Source organism: Typopeltis vanoorti, chromosome 13 (genome assembly GCF_054136105.1).
Source record: "Typopeltis vanoorti isolate ZY-2024b chromosome 13, IOZ_Tvanoo_1.0, whole genome shotgun sequence".
NCBI classification, from domain to species: Eukaryota; Metazoa; Arthropoda; class Arachnida; order Uropygi; family Thelyphonidae; genus Typopeltis; species Typopeltis vanoorti.
Genome location: NC_143561.1, coordinates 104,729,087 through 104,749,187, shown reverse-complemented (window position 1 = coordinate 104,749,187; position 20,101 = coordinate 104,729,087). Strand labels below are relative to the sequence as shown.

The window sequence follows — 20,101 nt, the reverse complement described above, 5'->3', positions numbered from 1 at the left end:
CTTTTGGAACATCATCTACTCCAGCCACTTTCCACTTTTAGATGACTTTTTCTATCTCAAGTATTGATATGCACTCTCATTGCATTCCTTTTGAATATTGTCTGCTACCATTCTTTAACCTTTTATTTATTATTATTATTACATACCACCAAAGAGTCCAAAGATTCATCGAGGGAGGGAATCCACTCCACAGCTCTCTGTCTCCACCACTCAATCCACCAACCACACCGAACCGCGACTACTGTCATCATCTACACCACCACCGCTAGTATTTTCACAGACAATCACAAACAAACATCACACCGTGGACAATCACATGTCCATGGCGTGATTCGAGTGCGCAGCCTTTTGGTTGGAGAGCGGATAACCTAACCACTCGGTCAACCAGGCCCGAACTTATTTTATTTAACTGCCTGTTAGACACCTAGATTACTTTTGCTTCAGTTTTTATGATATCTTTATCATTTCTCACCCTTTAGTGTTGGAAAAATCTAGGTTTGAATCCTATATAGGACAAGAAAAACCTTTACCAGTCTTGAGTTGAGGTTGAGTAAACTATTTTCTGGGAGGAAAACTCTCCTCCCAGAAGGAAGCTCTGCTTTTAAAAATAGCCAAGCCATCTAGAAGAATCAACGTAATTTTCTGGCATAATATACTGATTTCATAGATTCAGTTGTTCCATCATAAATCCAAAACCAACCAGCAAAGAAATTTTCATCTCCGATTGCTTTTACACTACTCTCCGAACCAGTTCAATGTTTTTTTGTAATGCCTCTAGATTTTGCCTCCTTCCCGACAGTGGCGCACCCAAAGAAAAAGAAAAAAACACTAGAAAAATTTCCAAAATCTTTTCCTAATTAAAATTCATTTTTTTTTTTAAATTTATGTTGTGTCGTGTCTTCTACTTCTATACTATTTATGAATTATTGATCATTGCAGATGCTCAGTCATAGGTCGTATACGATGTGTAGTGTGTATTCTCAAATCGTCTACTCCACTCCCCCCCCCCTCAAGATTAAATCCTGATTGCGCTACTGCTTCCCTGCTCAGTTAAGTAAGTTTGAGCGCAGTTAGTAGTTTGAAGGGAACCAATCGTTCGATGATGTTGGCACACTCTCCCTCGATGAGTCTTTGAACTCCCTGGAGGTGTCAAATAATAATAATAATATATATATATATATATATATATATATAACCTGAGGTTATTATTATTATTATTAACATTTGACCTCCATGGAGACTCATCATAGGAGGTACTCACTATTGCATACAATGCTCATCGAACCTCGTCTTAAACTACTAGAATATATTTTATATTATAGTTGTATTAGTATGGCAGATGTATTTTATTTCTGTTCTGGACTATATTGTTAGAAAGTGCATGATAAAGTAGGCGTTTCAGGCAACGCAGTGCTTTTTTTTTTTTTTTTTGTATCACAAATAATGCAGAATAAGCGCTTCTTTCTTGAATTGCATCCACATATCTGCCCATTAAACATTTTTAAAAAGTAGAGGGCGCATCGTTTAGTCACATGACCACGCCGTCTGTGTAATTTTTTCTAACTCACTTCACCTTTTTTTTTCTATGCCGTTACTGGTCTGCCATATTGGCGTGGGTTGGGGTGCGGTTAGCCGGTGTGTTTATGAAAGGTTTTGATAATCTGTGAAAGTTCAATTATTTCTGTGTTATCATGTCTACTAAAACATCAAGAAAATCTACTGTGACTACGTCAGTGACCCACCAGTCATTGAGTAGCCCATTAGTTTCTACTAGTTCTGGTGAAAGACCATGCTCACCGCTAAGTCCAACGCGGCTTACTCGGATGCAAGAAAAGCTAGAGCTTCAAAATCTCAATGACCGTTTGGCATCCTACATCGACAAGGTACGGCATTTAGAGATAGAAAACAGTCGCTTGAGTCAGCAGGTCCAGGTAACTCAGGAAACAATTACGAAGGAAGTCACAAGCATCAAATCTATGTATGAGCAGGAACTTAGTGATGCACGTAAAGTGTTAGATGATACTGCCAAAGATAAGGCAAAACTTCAGATTGAGGCCAGAAAGTGGAAAACAGAAGCCGAAGAGCTACAGTTGAAGTAAGTTTGTATTTCTGACGTATTTTAATGTAGCTTAAGAAATAGAATACTGATGCCGTATGTATACATTAAGTGGTGATGCTGTTGGAAGACATTTTTCCTGACAAGTTTTAATTTTATTGGGACTGTTAGGCCTTTTTTAGAAATCATGCGTTTTCACCGGTATCTGTATATTATTCAGAAGCACATACATTGCCCAGAAAGTGCATGTTGCAAATCTTATGATTGTTTTATAATTTATATATATATGTGTGTATGTGTGTGAAAGAATATAAGTGAAATAATATATATAAGTGAAAGAATTATGTACGAAATATTGTTATTACTACCATTTTTGCAGTTTAATTTTGTTTACTTAATTGATTATTAATTAAGTAAATTGACTGATTATCAATTACCAATTTTCGCAACTTGTAAGCTTGTCCACACCACACTTGTCCTCTTCACACACTCCATCCATGAAGTGTCGGTGAACAGACCTGAGCACAGTAATCCAGGTCTGGATGTATCAAGGCCTTGTAAAGAGGAATGAGAACTTTTGCTTGTTAGTATGTTGTTCAATAACCAAGTAATTCTATAGAAATACCTTAGCCAACTACCAATATGACTTTTGAACTCAATTCATTATCTGTGGGCATACAGTAGTGCTGTTCTGTCCATAGAATTGATGTACAGTATGATTACTGACAACATGGAACTAAGGCATGTGAGATATGACCCCATGTAGTTTAAAAAAAAAAAAAAAATGAAAGCATGCTGCCCTCTCGACCGAATGTCATATCTCTACTTACAGATTATAGGTTCATATCCTGCTGTGGTACAGTTGATCGTGAATGTTCAATGGAATTCATTATGGTTAGGCCATTATTCGCATTACTGAAGGCTTCAAAAACACTGTTTTTGGCCCATTTACACTACTAATGTTTTATAAATTTGACTTTTGCATATGAGATTCACATAAAAAATGAAAGTAATTTGAAATTGTTAATGATGCAATTAACATATTAAAAGCATAATGAGAAAACACATAACTAACTCTGCATTTAAAAAAAAAATGCTACTTATTCCTGCAATCAGTAAAAAGTAAGCATAATAAGAAAGCATGAAACTAGCTACTTTTTTTTTTTTTTTTTTAACAAAGGATATAAACATACAGTCATGAAAAATGTTTGTTAGGAAGCTCAATATTAGCTCTGTTTGAAGTAGTTCTGTAATTCCTATATGACTGAAGATTTATATATCACATACTTCCACAGAACAGCTAGTGCTGTGGGTGAAACAACAAGAAATTAGTATTAGCATATATTTCTTCACTATGAGAAAGGATTGCTTTCTCATAGTGAAATAGCCCTTTTAGGGCTATTTCACTATAAGTTACTGAAATTTTTTTAGAACAACCTCTTACCATTAATATAGTTTTAAATATATTAATAGTAATAGCTGTATGTTGGACACTCATATTTTTAACAAACTTAAAAAGCAGGAGATAGGGCAAGTAAGAAGAATGGAAAATGAATGATAAATAATGAAATATTCATGCCATTAGATGAGACTGCCATGTGTTCTCTTTCTCTCTCTCTCTCGCAGTTTGGTCACTTTCTCTGTAGAACTTGAGACCAAAATATCAATAGCCACATTCAAACACATAGCCTGGCTGCAAAATCCACGACACATTTGCTATTTGTCACTATAGAACGCTATTTGGATACATTTTTAAGGCATTTGAAATATACTTTTTTATACCACTTTTAAATCACACATTAGACCAGATCCATATCTATACCTCTTAAGACAAATTCTTACACATCCAGTAGTATGTCCAGTATCAGATATCAGCATTTGTCTTTTTGAACAGACAGGAAGATTATTAATATATGCCTTGAAGAACCTTATAAAATACAACATTATTATTATTTAAGACCATCTATTTGCATCCCTTCATAAAGGATTAAACGGAAGAAAATGGTAGTACTCAAGTGAAAGATTATTTTTAGATAAATTTAGTTTAATCCTTTATCCCTGAGATATTTTCAGGACTGTTGTACTATCTTACCTGGGTAAGTAGTACAACACCAGGCAACTCGAAGCAAATCACCACGATACAGCTACCAACACTCCTATCCCGGTATCTCCCATAATGCAAAACATCCCTTCATTTGTTATGTTATGCTATGTTAAGTATACTGTTTTGCATTATGGGAGATACTGGGATAGGAGTGTTGGTAGCTTGCTCCACCTTTGCTATGAGTTGCCTGGCGTTGTACTACATACCCAGGTAAGATAGTACAACACTATATTCAGTCCTGAAATATTTTTAGGCACAAACTTTGTTTGCTCTCACTGGGATAAAGGATTAAACTAAATTTATCATAGTCTAACCTAGTGAAAAATAAACTTTCAACGATTATTTTTAGAGTTGGCACGAACATCAAATACCACAATCTCATTGTATGGCTAAATTAATTTACTGAAACTTTGGGACACTTCTTTTAAAACTGCCTTCAGTCTGTAATTTGTCAGTTCCAATATCTTTATATCTAACATTTCATTGTTCTAAGGTTGCATCATCAAACTGCCTAGATCTTGGTTATCCTGTTCTGTTTTCTGCCATCCTACTATGAAACACCTGCTTTGCTAATCTTTAATTTTCTGTTTAACCTTGCGGAAATCATGGTCGAATTATTGCAGCTTACGTCACATGTATCTGAGAGATACATTCATTACTAGTACATGCTGAAATGAGATAAAACTTAAAAAAAAAAAAAAACTGCAAATATAATACATGATGGTTTATTTATTTTCAGTTACAATCTAGAAATTATTGAATGAAGAAACAACCAATACTCTACTGACATCGAAGTTCGCAGTATCTCTCAGATACAATTTACTATCAAATATCACAAACCTTTACATAACATGTGTTAAACTAAACTGATGGCATAAACAGTGCAGAATATCACTCGTAATATATGTATGCACAGCTAGTCATGACCTCCAAGCTATAACTGGAAATGTGTAAGAATATTTATATTAAAGCAATTTGTTTGTATCTGCCAGATCAGCCATGGCCTCTGCAGTGTTAAGTGCCCATACTACCTTAGATGAGTTATGTTCAGATGTTCTTGAATGCTAACATTGTCAGAATTCAGTTTGTTATCTTCATTTATAATAAGAATATGCCATTTATGCAACCTCTTCACTCTCCCCTCTCTCTCTCTCTTTTTTTTTTAAACAACTCATAAAATTATCTTGAATGTACCTTGTAAACCTCTAGTATTATGACTAATTTCTCTCATTCTGTATAAATTTCTTCAACCAGTTCACTATACCATTTTAGTTTATTCTGTTAATTTGCTAACAGAATTGAGTTTGTTAATTGGTTTATTTCCAGACTTAATTTGCTAACTTTATGAAAAATTGTATCCACTCAACAAATGTTTTACTTATTCTGTAGGTTGCCCATTGGGAATGCAGTTGATGCTTCTTTTTATTTTCTATACTAAATTTATTGTAATAATATTTCAATTAGCAGTACTTCACTTTAGGTTGATCATGATGATTTAGTGGATTTGTTTTAAAATATAATATTTGCATAAAATAAAGAGATGAGTTCAAATAAATCTGATTTGATGCTACTTAATGGTTTTATGCTATTTTCCTTTATAATGTGATCCATACAGATGATGAGTAGCAGTGGGGATAACATTCACTCTTGCTTTCTTACCATCTTCCTGTATACCTTTTTAATTCTACTGAGTTGTCAGTTCTGCTCACAACTCACTAAGTCACACATAGGCTATGTATCAGTGGCATCACGTGCCCATTTCAGTTGGGTGTGCTGTCTTGTGGCTTAACCAACCTGTGCTACAAAATTCATGTCAGTATGACTGTATGATTGCATTTTTTTGATGTATGAGAGTTTTAAGAGTGCATAGCACATCATTGCTCATCTTAATTGTTCCAGTGCAGTTAATTATAGGATAACTTTCAATACTTTAGTTTATAAATTAATATGGTTTTAAATATTAATTGATATTCAACCAGAAATGCTGAAGTATGGTGGTATAAAAGTCTTACAGTGGCTGCACTGCACAGTTCTAAAGGCCTAGACAGAGGGATGAATTCCCGATGATTGGAGTAGAGCTCTCATAGTACCCATATATAAAAAGGGAAATAAAACTGAATGTGAGAATTACAGAGGTATTTTCCTATTGAATGTTCCTGGCAAGATCTATGCAAGTATACTTGAGAAACAGTTGAGAAGAATTGTGGAAGAAAAGCTTGGTGAAGAACAAGCTGAATTTAGGCCAAATAGAGGCTGTCAGGATCAGATCTTCACTTTTACGACAAATAGTTGAGAAATCGTGGGAATATAACAAAGATCTGTATTTAAGTTTTGTCGATCTGGAGAATGTATATGACAAGATGCCAAGAGAGAAGCTATTCAATACGGTTATATGGTGTCAATAGGGCATTATATCAAGGAATACTTAGTCTTTATTTGAGTTGTAAGTCAGCAGTTAGAATCGAAGGAAGTACAGGAAGATGGTTTAATATTAAATCTGGTGTGAGACAAGAATGTATATTATCCCCTCTGTTATTCATTATCTATATGGATCACATTATGAAGGAAAGTGGTATTAAACATGATATCAGAATTGGAGATGTTAATGTCAGCTCTTTGCTTTATGCAGACGATGTTATACTTCTAAATAAATCTGCTACAAGTTTGCAAGATTCCCTGACTAAATTGAATAACTGTTGTAATAGATATGGTATGAAGGCCAGCAATAAAAAGACAATGAAAATAGGTAGAATCATTGAAAATGTCAACTGCATTGTGAATGGAGAACCTATAGAATAAGTAAAACATTTCAGCTACTTAGGCACGATTTTTAGTGAAGATGGTAAATTAAATATGGAAATAGACAACAGAATCAACAAAGCTGGTATGGTAGGAAGTCAATTGAATAAATTCATATATAACAAGAGAGAAATTAGTCGGAACACTAAATTAGCTGTATATATACAAGACAGTGTTCAAACCAGTTTTAACTTATGGATCTGAGAGCTGGACCAGAAGTAAAACACTTGACCAAAGACTAGCAACTGCAGATATGAGAGTCCTGAGAAAGATTAGAGGTATGAACAGATGGCATCAATGGCAATATCATATTAAAAACGAGGATATTAGGAATGAACTTGACATTGTCAGTATCCAGGAATGCATTAGCAGAGCTAACCTCAGGTGGTATGGTCACTTAAACAGAATGGGTGAGGAAAGATTAGCAAAACAAGTGTTCTCTGCCAGGTTGACAGGAAAACGACCCAAAAGAAGACCAAAATATAGGTGAATTGATACAGTACAAAGTGCCTTAGACGATAGAAATATAAGATCTGATAATGTTGGAGTCTTGACAAGTAACAGACTGATTTGGAGGAAAATTGTAGGTAGGAAGTTAGTAATGATGTACATTTTTCTGTAGTACTATCATATCCTGTACACCCCTTGAGGGTACATGTCAGGAAATTGATGATGATGATATTAATTGATAAATATTTAAATATAGAAAGCATAATGGTCAAATGAACAATAGTTATGCTTTATGCATGCCATTTATGTGAGAAGCACAAAGGGCTTATCTTTGGTGTGAGATTAGATTATCATCGGCAGTACTACAGTGAGACATTTTTTAAATACACACAGACATCAGAAAAAGTAATCACTTGAGAAATTATTATTATTATGATTGAACCAAAGAAAGGTTGAAATAGCTCATTTTACTTATTATACACAAATCCAACCTCATTCGACTATAATCATACAATCTATGAAAACTCTGGCATAAAACAGGACATTCAGTGTATCGTCAACACTGTTTCCCATTTTAAATATGGATAATAAATTTATAGAAATTATAAATATATATATTAAAAACTTGTCTATATCGATGTAATAAACACGTCAGTTGATACTTCACACGTAAAACTGATGAAACTCAGAAAACAAAAACAACTCATGACAAATGGCAACATTCAATTGGATTACTTCACACAAATATCCAATCACAGCCACTGATGACATCTGGGTGCTATTGTCTCAGCACGCTCTCTGCTTCACCTTCTGTGCCTTTGAAAACCACTGGTGTGCTAAGAATTTGACATGCTGCGCCATCTGCACATCTGTTTAAAGGGCTCAAAGGTGTTAGTATTTATGACCGCACACCTGGGTTATTAACATCAAAGCAATGCACTGATTACTCGTCAAAAGGTGTCCTGTTCATGAAGCATTAATACATTGTGTTTAATTTTAGGAATCATGTAAAGGCGGGAAACAATTAGTGGAATCTTTAACAGGAATAAATGCAAAAATATAATATCGGTGATATTTCTATTCTGTGGGTGAGAGCTGCACACCTAGCACACCTGGAATATTTGTCCCTGCTATACATACATACATGTGTGTGTGTGTGTGTATATTGTTCTGTTATAAAGCTCCATTTATGCTATATGATGTTTTGAAGATATTTTCTTTTGGTACTTTATATGTTTTTGAAGATCTACAAAATTTAATCTTTATTGTTATTACATCGGCAACTCACTCCATGGAGTCCATAGACTCATCGAGGGAGGCCCTAAACATTATGCCAAGCACTGTTCAATATTTGCACAATATCTAGTTCATGCTTCATTCTGTGTAGTACTGCATAAATGTGCTATCTTCCTCATTATAGCTAACTCTTCATTGTTCATATCTTTCAATACCACTAATCTTTTGATTGTCATATTATTATTATTAACATCTGACCTCCATGGAGTCAGAGACTCATTGTGGGTGGTACACACTATTGCACACAAGTCTCATACAACCGTCCCTTAAACTGATTCAATGTATCTACATTCACAACACACTCAGGCAATGCATTCCACTCACCAACCCCTCTCCATGTAAAGAACCTACTCCTCTGCTTACATCCTCCTTATACAATTTCCAGGGATGGCCTCTTGTTCTACCCCAGCCTTCCATTCCATGAAAAATCTCTTCCATGTCAACCTGGTAATAACCCATTATTTAAGTGTTAGCAAACAAACTTGCACATTTGTATGCTGCATTTGGATAAAGGATTAAACCAAGAATATAATTTCTTAGCATCTTTAATTTATAGTTTAACCAAGAAAAAGCTTTCAACACTTGCTTATGAAAGGAATAATAATTTTATCTGTATTTGAGTTAAGACAGGCAAGGGAAATAAGTATGTGGAATCACTTTTTAATTATACAGTTAAAATCTGTCACTCCCTCAAGCATAGAAAATAATTGCCTCCTTACCAGAAAGAGGGGGGGGGGAGAGAGAGAGAGATCAGATCCCCTTATTTTTGCTTGCTGTGAGATATGCATTCCGTATGCAGTATATATGTCAGACTCTGAGGCACATGCTAGCACCTTTCCTTGAAAGTGCTCTTTTGTGTACTTGTCCTTCTAACACATTTCCTTAGATGCTTGCTGTAATATTATGTGTAATATCAAAAGGAATAAGGGTTACATTTTTGAATAGTGAATTATTATGAAATTTAGAAAAGGGTTCAGAACAGTCAATGCATTCCAATTAGTATTTAGTAGCTCTATGAGACTGTAGCTACTTATTCAACATTTATATACAAATGCTGTTAATGAAGGTGTATAAAGTTTTCTTATTCTAGCTATGCTGCTACTAAGTTCTGTGCATTTTGCAGTAATACTGAAGTATTTTATATAATATAATTTTATTTAATGTTATGTTTGCTTAATAATACCAAGTTTTTCAGCTAAAGGGCAAGTCAGATCTTGGCAAGATCTGTTTAGTTTCATGATGGCAATGTTATCTCATATTATTATTATCATTGTCATCATAACCACATCCTCCATGAAGTCAGCAGACTCATCATGGGCAATTCACTCAACCAACAACATATTTATTATATTGGATCTTAGACTCCTTAACACTCTGTGCATTAATGACATATCCTGATGGGTCACTTACAGTTCTCTATGCGAAAAATCCACTTCTCGCATATAACATCCAAGGATGTCCTCTGGTTCTTCTAGAGGACATCCCTGGTTCTGTCAATTGACAATTCCCCTCTGTATTAATCTGATGAAGTCCTCTCACTAACTTAAACATTGCCATCATATCACTTCTTTTTCTCCTATCCAATAAACTGCAATTTACATAACTTTAACCTCTCCATCTCCATAGCAATATTCCAGTGTCTTTATATTGCCTTAGTCGCTCATCTCTGGACTTCCAGTGTTTCCACATCATAGTGAAAACTAAGTGACCAAATCTAGCATAAAAAACTTATTGTTTAATACTGACCATATACAAATATTTTAACATTCTTTGCCTACCAGTTTCGCTAGCAGACTGTCTAGCTTTCTCAAGGCGTTGACAGAAAAGTATCAAAAATACTAGTAAATACAAATTGAAAGGAACATTAAAAACATTGTAAACACTCTAGTAGCTAAGGTTGCACGTTTGCGTGACAGAGACTGAGTGGACGTATTGTTCTTAGTGATTATCACACATGCGTGTTTGTTGTAAACACATAATGTGATTACTAGCTAGCTGTAGTTCAGATGGATTTAGAGAGAGGATGAGGTTTTTCCATGAACTGTTAAAAATTGTACCCTGGTTTCTGTTGAGGTTTCCGCCAGTTTTTAACACTACTGCGGCTTCATTGAATAAAAAATGTCTATAATCTAAATATAGCATGGAGCTATTTTGCCACTCTATCGTGTGGTTAAATGTACAGAAATGATGTGCTAAGCCGGAAGAAATATTTCTGTTGTGGTTTACATCACCAACGTGCTTTCTCTGTCGTGAAGTTTGTCCGATGTAGGCGAGACCACAGGAGCAAGGAATGTAATATACTCCTGGATATTTGTAGAACGCACCTTGTCTTTTGGTGATCTTAAAAAATGTTTGATGCTGGTGGTTGGTTTGAAGATCACTCTGACGTTGTGGGCTTTTAGTATTCTGGCTATTTGATAAGAAATTGACTTGATGAAGCGAATCACTACAGTAGAAATGTGCTAGGAGTTTGGTTCTTCTTGTCTGGGGTTGTCACCATATAGATATTTTTTGATGATGTTCGGAGGGTATCCATTTTGTGATAATGTTTTGGCTATTAGTGAGATTTCAGTCTGTGTATCCTCCTCTTCTGATATAAACTTACGTGCTCTATTTTTCAACATATGGATAATGCTTAGTTTGTGTGTCTTGTAAAATATCTATACGGTGACAACCTCAGACAAGAAGTATAATAAGTTTAGTTTAATCCTTTATCCAAGTGTGAGCAAACAAAGTTTGCACCTGAAAGTATCTTCAGGACTGGAGTTAGGTAGTGCAACACCAGGCAACTCGTTGCAAAGGTGGAGAAAGTTCTCATCTCTCCTATCTCAGTATCTCCCATAATGCAAAGCACACCACCTGTTGCACTACCTTACCCCAGTCCTGAAGATACTTTCAGGTGCAAACTTTGTTTGCTCACACTTGGATAAAGGATTAAACTAAACTTATTATAGTCTAACCAAGTGAAAAATAAACTCTCAACCCAGACAAGAAGAACAAACTCCCAGCACATTTCTACTGTAGTGATTCTCTTCATCAAGTCAATTTCTTATCAAATATCCAGAATACTAAAAGCCCACAATGTTAGATTGATCTTCAAACTAACCACCAGCATCAAACATTTTTTTTAGGATCACCAAAAGACAAGGTGCCATTCTACAAATATCCAGGAGTATATTACATTCCCTGCTCCTGTGGTCTTGCCTACATCGGACAAACTTCACAGAGTTTGGAGATCAGACAGAGAGAGCACGTTGGTGATGTAAACCACAACAGAAGTATTTCTTCCAGCTTAGCATCATTTCTGTACGTCTAACCACACGATAGGGTGGCAAAATAGCTCCATGCCATATTTAGACGATGATTATAGACTAGTTAAAGCAACAGTCTGGAGTATTGCAAGTTATGGAAGTGAGTCATGGACACTCAGAAAGAGAGATATGGAAAGAATTAATGCATTGGAAATGTGGTGTTATAGAAAGATGGAAAAGATTAGCTATACAGAGAGAATATCCAATCAAGAAGTTTTAAGAAGAGTTGGGATGGAAAGAACACTGATTAAGAACATTATGCAAAGAAAGACCAGATTTGCAGGACATCTTCTGAGATGTTCCTCAGGACATCTGACAAGAACTATATTACAAGGCAAAGTTGAAGGGAAGAGAAAATATTTAAGGCCAACCAAAGAGTGGTTTAATGACATCGTAGAATGGATTGGTTTAAGAATGACAGAGGCAACAGACCTAGAGAAATGGAGAAGAGCTGTTCATCTGCTGCAACCCTCTTTTTAGAGATGCTACCAGACGAGGATAGTTTGGAACTGCAAGAGACCTGGTAGGTCTAGGGAATGTGGCTGATCTTTGGTGGAGTGGATAAGGGATACCAATTTTTTATGTGGTCTGTAAGTGGTTGTAAGGTTATATTTCCGTAGGATTTTTGTTAATTTTTCAGATGTGCCCTGGATATATGGAATTGATGATAGATCTTGAGTCTCTGCTCTAAAGGGGAGGGGATGGGGGTTATGGTTAAAATATTTTTGGGGGATTGTGGCCATTGGCTAAGAAAGTGTTGAGGATATGGTCAAGTTCAGTAGTTAAGGCACTGTTATCAGAACTGATTAAATTTCCCCTGTTATATAGGGTTTTTATAATCCCATATTGTTGGGATGGGAGGGGGTGACTGCTGGTGAATGTATCTACCTGTATATATAGGTTTTCTGTAAACAGAGAATGCTATGGATTCATCTGGCTGGTGTGTAATCAAAGTCAAAAAAAAAAAAAAAACTGGATCCTGAGGTGTTGATTGTTTAGATGTATTAAGAAATTGCAGAGGGTATCTAGGGCATGTGTCCAAATGGAGAACACATGCTCTAGAACACACGTCATCCACATAGTGTAGACAGAGGGTTCATGTGGGGCAAAGTTTAAGGCTTTTTTCTTCAAAGAGAAGCAGGAAACTTGCATAGACCAAATGGCAGTCATACTTTCTGAGTCTTGCAAAGCTCTTGGCTGTAACTTCTCTCCAGCCTTTCTTCCTCATCTTTTGCATTCAGATGGTTTTTATTGCATCATCCCACAGAAAAAATCAGTTCCTAGCTTTTAGCATTTTACTTTTTTTCAAGTTCTTGCATTGATAATCTTAGAAAGACGCTTAGATAGGCTTATGTGTTCGTCAGACATGTTGTAATAGATTTAATGGCATTTATATGAATGCAGATGGATAAGAAAATAACTATTTATTAACTTAAAAGCTAATATTTCGCTGGTATTATATCCAGCATCTTCAGAGCACACAACACAAAGTTTGTTGCAAATGCAAGACAACCACAATCCGGTGTAACAGTGGGGCTAGTATAAGTAATTGCAGCGTGCAACACAAGACTAAAGTCCATTATAGGGCGCTATCTAGGTTAAAAAAAAAAAGTTCAAAGTTTTGAACTTTCCAAAATAATAGTCTTAGAAGGTTTGAAAAAAAAATAAAAGTAATAAATATTAATTTGGTCTTAGGATGACTGTCTCCCAAATCTTTGGTAGATTTATACAGCCATACTTGTTAAGGTTTGGAGTATGTTTTAAGGCTTCTGTTGATTCCAGGAACAACCTCTCTGACTTGTAGAAGCTTCTGTGCATTACTTTTGTTTTTTTTCCAATTGATCCTGTGTGTGTGCTGGGGTATCCAGTACAAAATGTCTTTTGGCCAGTCACTTCCTGGCCAAAAGAAATTGTCAAAAAACTCAAACCCTTGCACGTTAAAACACCCAGAATATATGGTGCTCCTAAAATACACAAACAAGGTACACCTTTGCATCTTATTGTAGATAGTATAAACAATCCTACATATAAACTAACTAAATATTTAGCCAAATTACTAACCACTTACACAAACAATGCTCTTTCTTTTGTTAAAAATTCTACCCACCTAAAAAGTATTTTAGAAAACCACACCTTAAATAGTTCAGACCTAATGGTGAGTTTTGATAATCACTTCATTACTCACTAATGTACCACTGATTGAAACACTTAACTTACTAAATTCACAATTTCCCCCAGATATATTTCAGCTATTTAAATTCACAGTACAGGCAGGTTATTTTACATGGAAAGGGAAAATATACAAACAATTAGATGGGACAGCTATGGGTTCTCCCCTTAGCCAACTTCTACATAGAACATCTGGAAAAACTAGCTATCAACACAGCCACTCTCAAACCTAGTCTCTGGCTACACTATGTTGATGATGTGTTTGCTATTTGGCCACATGGCCCAGACACATTGAATACATTTTTAGTGCATCTAAATAGCCATCACCCTAAAATCCACTTTACAATGGAACTAGAAGCCAATGACTGCTTGCCCTTCCTGGACACATTGATCACACGTCTTCCAGAAGGTTCCTTATCATTTTCGGTTTATAGAAAACCCACACAAACAATCACACCATCGCCCTTCTCAACAATATGGTATCTTAAAAACACTAACCCATAGAGCTAGAGCAATCTGTTCCAATGACATTGCTCTCACTGCTGAACTTTCTCACCTACATCACACCTTCTTAACCAATGGTTATAATCCCCAAAGATAGATAACATACTAAATACTACCCAGAAATCCCCTCTGTCTACCACAGAAGACTACAACAAAACTATCACCATCCCATACGTTAAAAGCACATCTGAAAAGATATCTAGGGTGCTTAACAAACAGCAACTGCGCACCGTATTTAAACCGTATGTGAAATTAGCAACTCTCTCGTCCGTTCACCTAAGGACAAATGCACTCCTTTATCACATCCAGGAGTCTATGAAGTGCCCTGTTCTTGCCATCAAGCCTACTACGGACAGACAGGAAGAACTGTGGACATCCGCCTCAGTGAACACAAAAAATATATCCAACACTTTCGCTATGGCAAGTCAGGTCTGGCAGACATTGCCAGACCTGACCAAGTATGATGAATTCCATTGCCTCATACTTGGCAATGGAATTCATCTCAAAAACATTCAGCATTCACCCTATAGTAGGATTCATACTCAGAACAACCTTTCTTTTGTTGACTTCAAATCCAATTCACAAGTCTTGCTTACAATGATATGTTGCATTCCTGTTTTTCATTTGGACAAACTTTGCAGTACTTAAATCAGTAAAACTTCTAGAATTATCTTCTATAGCTCTGCATTCTGATCACAAACCTTTCTCAATCAAGGTCTTGATATCCTGATCAACTTCAGTGCTAGCATTTTTTTTTTTTTTTTTTTTTGAAAAAAGAGAATCCCTTTCTTTCAGTCTGACTTTTAACTGCATTCAACATCTAGGACAAGATGAAATTTCACAGAACCTGCAATCTATATAAACATAGCCCTTCCCCTCCAGAATTCAAGAATTTCGTTTTTTTCTCCTGTGCTCTTTTTACTCTGTACATCACAAATCTGTTAAACCATTGATTGTTGTTCTCACATTTAGGAAGTGCTCCTTAAAGCATCCATAAACATCCTATGGATTTTTTATTCAGTTATTGTTGTTGCATTTTCTACATATATTTCCATAGTCATTGTTCATCAGAATCAATATTGGTAATTGTAATCCTCTAAATCTGTTACATGTGCAGTAACTGCTCAACACTTTCATAGTTCAATTCGAAATTCACAGAACGAATTTTCCTTCTTCTGCTACCCTTTGGGATATCCATGTTTCCCGAAGACTAATTTGCTAGTTATCTTCATATCCGGCATTAACAAGTGTCATCTTTCTCTTCATGTGTCTACCCACTCATGGTACAATCAGACCGGTTCTACATTTTGGGGGCCCTGTGCGAAATGGAAAAGCGGGGCCCCTGAAAGTTAGTAACCTGTATGGAAATTTTAAATGGAAGAATATCTTGTTAATTAATTAAATCAAATATGAAAAATATTTATGCCCATAAATAAACAAGTATGCTCTCTAGCATCAATTTAAGTTAAGGTAAAAAATTAGTTAAAAAATAAATGTGTTTGTATGTACATGATATATTATTTTATTATGTAAGTACACATTATCATATATACACGCCAGAACAATGATTTAAATAATAATATAAAAATATTTTAAAGTAAAAAATCCGTTTTTACTATAAAGAATGAAATATATGTATAACAACTTATAAGATTTAAAAGAAATCTTAATATATTAAATTTTATTTAACCTAATGCGCTTATTAATAAAATTATTTATAACGCTATCAAAATTCAAATTTTTTGCAATTTCATGCTCTCTAGATATTATTGCCATGGACGACAAACGTTCTTGAGAAATAGATTGCAAATAGGTTTTCATTAATTTTAATTTGGAAAATGACCTTTCTGCTGATGCGACCGTAACTGGACTGGTCAATAATATTTTAAATGTTGTAGTAATATTTGGATAAATATCCGACAAATTATTTGCAATTATGAATTTTAAAATATTAATGGGTGCATCTTCTGGAACAATATTTCTAAAAATAATTAATTCATTGTAAAATTCAGATTCATCAATATCTGTATTTAATTTTTGATGCAGCTGTTTGCAACAAAATTTTAATTCATTTCCTGACCTTCTTCTTATTAATTTCATATCATAAAGAAATCCAAATGATTTTTCATGGATTTCATACAATTCAAGTATTTTTTGACAGATTGTAGAGCAGTATCTAAAATTACAAAAAAGAAATTTAACCTAAAATTATCTTTCTTATCACCTATATGTGATTCATCAGGCGTTTCATAATCAAAAATTACTTTTCTTCGATGTACTCGACTTTGTTTAAATTTAATTTCTATTTCTAATAGATTTGACAAGTTCTTTAGCAATCTCAAAACACATATCAAATCCTGATATTCTCTGCTCTTCAAAGTACTGCACTAACTCTTTAATATGCTTAGTTGCTACGTCTATGGGAATTTTTGCATTTTATAATACTTTACTTAGTAAATTAACTTTTGACAAAAGCTCATACCAAATTACAAGGCGTAGTATAAACTCAAATGAATCTATTTGTTCATATATTGAAACCACTTCTGCTTTGATAGTATTATCTGATTCAGTTTTAAATAATTCTTTTAGTGCATTTAAAAATGTTATACGATATTGTTATACAATATAACTTAGAGTAGTTTCAAATACTACCACTCTAGCGCTGCGATTTATTTATTTCCTATACCAATTACTGTTTATCCTAATGTTATTTCATCGAACAATAGAACGGCGCGTGGCCCTGTGCCACCGCACAGTTGGCACACCCATGAATACGGCTCTGGGTACAATATATAATAGGCTGAACTTCCTCTCATGTGTTGTATTATCATAAGTGAAAGCATAGAACAAAACATGAGTGGAATGTGAAAAGAAAAATATTAAAAAGTTCCTGTTTTGAATTTTTTTTAAAAATTCAAAAAAAAAATTTAATTTTCTTATGGCATCGTGGCACACAGAAGTGATTATTATTCCCTTTTCAAAATTTATTTCATTTTATTATTCCATGCAAAAAAAAAAGTAAAAATAAATACGTTAAAGTTTTATTGGATTACTTTTTTTCTCCCTGATTCCTGCTTCTCATCATTATATCTCCATTAAGAAGACGCATACTTGTATTCCTAACAATTAAAGCGCGCGCGCAAACACCTCTATTACATAATACGAATATTTTGAAAGTAGGCCACATTGATTGTCAACAAGCCGAGTGAAACCGGAAGTGTGCCAAAAGCGATAGTTACAGCCTTGATGAGACTGCCGAATGCTATTTTTATTTATTTATTTCCCTCCTATGCATTACAAGCATTGCTTCTTGCTTCGATTATATTATGCGCTATTATTTAAGTAGGTAGTACATGGATGGGTAGTGTTTTTGATGAGTGCGAACATTTTGGCGGTTTTATTATTATTTTATTTTTTTACTTTCGGTTCTGTACGTTTTATGTGAGGTGAGTGAAGCGAACTTTTAAAAGAAGTTGTGCATATATGAAAAACTGAGAGTTTATTTGAACACGTTTTGAAGGGAATACATATTCGCAATTATTTTATACGATAAACTAGATAATTTAAAGATATGCTTAAGACGATAGTAAAATTTACTTTAAAATAGGAACCGAACCTAAATCGAATTATTTGCATTTTATGTACATCAGAGATGTTAAAGTTGAAAACTACTTTGTTCAGTCCATTTGTAGTTAAAATGAGTCCATGATCCTTATTTCGAAATAAATACAAAAAAAAAAAAAAAAAAAGGAAACTTCCCAGTTTACTAAACTGAAATTCTAATATAACACTCACTGGTAAAGGTTCTTAATTTATGTCAGGACGTGCTATCTACGAATGTTGTTACATGTTACAAAAAAAATTTATGCAATGACTTTCTCTATAAATGAATTGCTAATACTACGATAAAAATGTTATTTCTAACGTTAACGTGGCAAAGAAAAAGAAAATAAACAGGAACAGTGGAATCGTCCAGTACGTTATCTCCACCTCGCTATATCCTAGGTTCAGCGCCTTCTTACGTCGAGTTAGATAAGAGACGATGTTTCCTAACTTTAGTAATAATTAAAGAATTCTTTGTCTTCGTAGGTGGAAAAAGTATTGAGATCTGTCCCTATCCATTTCATATGGATGTAGCTGTGATTAACTTGTTTCAGAAATTTCAGCATCCCACACAGTTCCTTACCCCCATACCCCCCCTTTCTCATAATCCTTAGTAGTATCAATAAATTAGTTTCTTCGATATCGCTGAAAAGTGAACTACAAATATTCACAATTAAATGTCAAAAACCTTTTTCTTATTGGAGGCAAACTTCTTGTCATGGAGTTTGGAATATTTCGTATTCTCTTAAAACATCAGTTTGATTTCTTCATCTCATGATCGCGTGGATGATGCGACATTTCTCCTTCGATTGAAAATATCTGGGTTCGAATCTCTTCTACGATGCGAGATATGGTTATAAAAATGGCTTTTCAACTGAAAGTGAATTACTTAGTCTTATAAGAGATGGAAGAGGTTTCCTCTTGACCCCCCCCTCCTGAAAAACAGACTAACCGGTTGGAAAACACAGACATAATTACTGGTTTTCATATTACTATAGTTTCTTCCATAAATCATCATCATTCCTTGAAGAACCGGAAACTTCGTCTACAGTAGTGTCAGAAACACCGTGACTGGACACTGGAAAAAAAGTCGTTGTCCGACGAGTCATGGTGCACCATGTTCTGTATCGACGGTAGGTAGAGAGTTTGGCGGAAACCCCAATGAGTCCTACTTGCCTTGTAAACACAGCTCAAGGTTCTGGAGGTGGTGTCGTGGTTTGGAGCATGCTCCATTTGTACTGAACGAGTCCCCTGATATTGCTGGAAAGTCGAGTGTCCTCCAAGGAAATATCTATACATTGTTGCCGATCAAGTTCCCTGCAATGTTGACTTTTTATTCATCACTCAAGAATTGTTCATCAAGCATGACAACGACTGCACCGTCTTCCCTGGCCACCACAAATTCCGGATCTGAACACTTTCGAGAATGTATGGGGTATTCAAATCTAAGCCAGTTAAAGGGCTGTCTGTTGAATGCCTGGTATGTTGTAGACGTAGATGCAATACACCTTGTGCTGTAATTCGGGCTAAAGGAGATCCGCCACTAAATTAGAAATTTTTATTTAATACAGTGTTGGATCTCCCTTAATCCGAGAATTACGCACATGTGAAACCAACAAATTGATGTTTGGAGTTGCCCAGATTTTATACAAAGCTAACTTTTTATGATTTTTTTACAGAACTTCAACCTTTTTTGCTCTTTCCGCCGTTACAATAATATCATTGTCACTAAAACTGATAAAACTCAATGCCACTGTTTTAATACGATAGGAGTGTAATCGTAAACTTAATATTTTACTAGGGATATAC

General features: G+C 34.9%; 1 protein-coding gene across 1 annotated transcript in view; it reads left to right on the top strand.

Annotated features, from left to right (window-relative positions):
* Nucleotides 1-1,587: 1,587 nt before the first annotated feature.
* Lam (Lamin) overlaps nucleotides 1,588-20,101 on the top strand; it is a 170,709-nt gene continuing 152,195 nt past the window's right edge. The window contains exon 1 of the mRNA XM_090402545.1: nucleotides 1,588-2,095. Within this exon, the coding sequence (XP_090258671.1) occupies nucleotides 1,692-2,095 (404 nt within the window). The 5' untranslated portion in view covers nucleotides 1,588-1,691. The remainder of the gene's footprint in view (nucleotides 2,096-20,101) is intronic.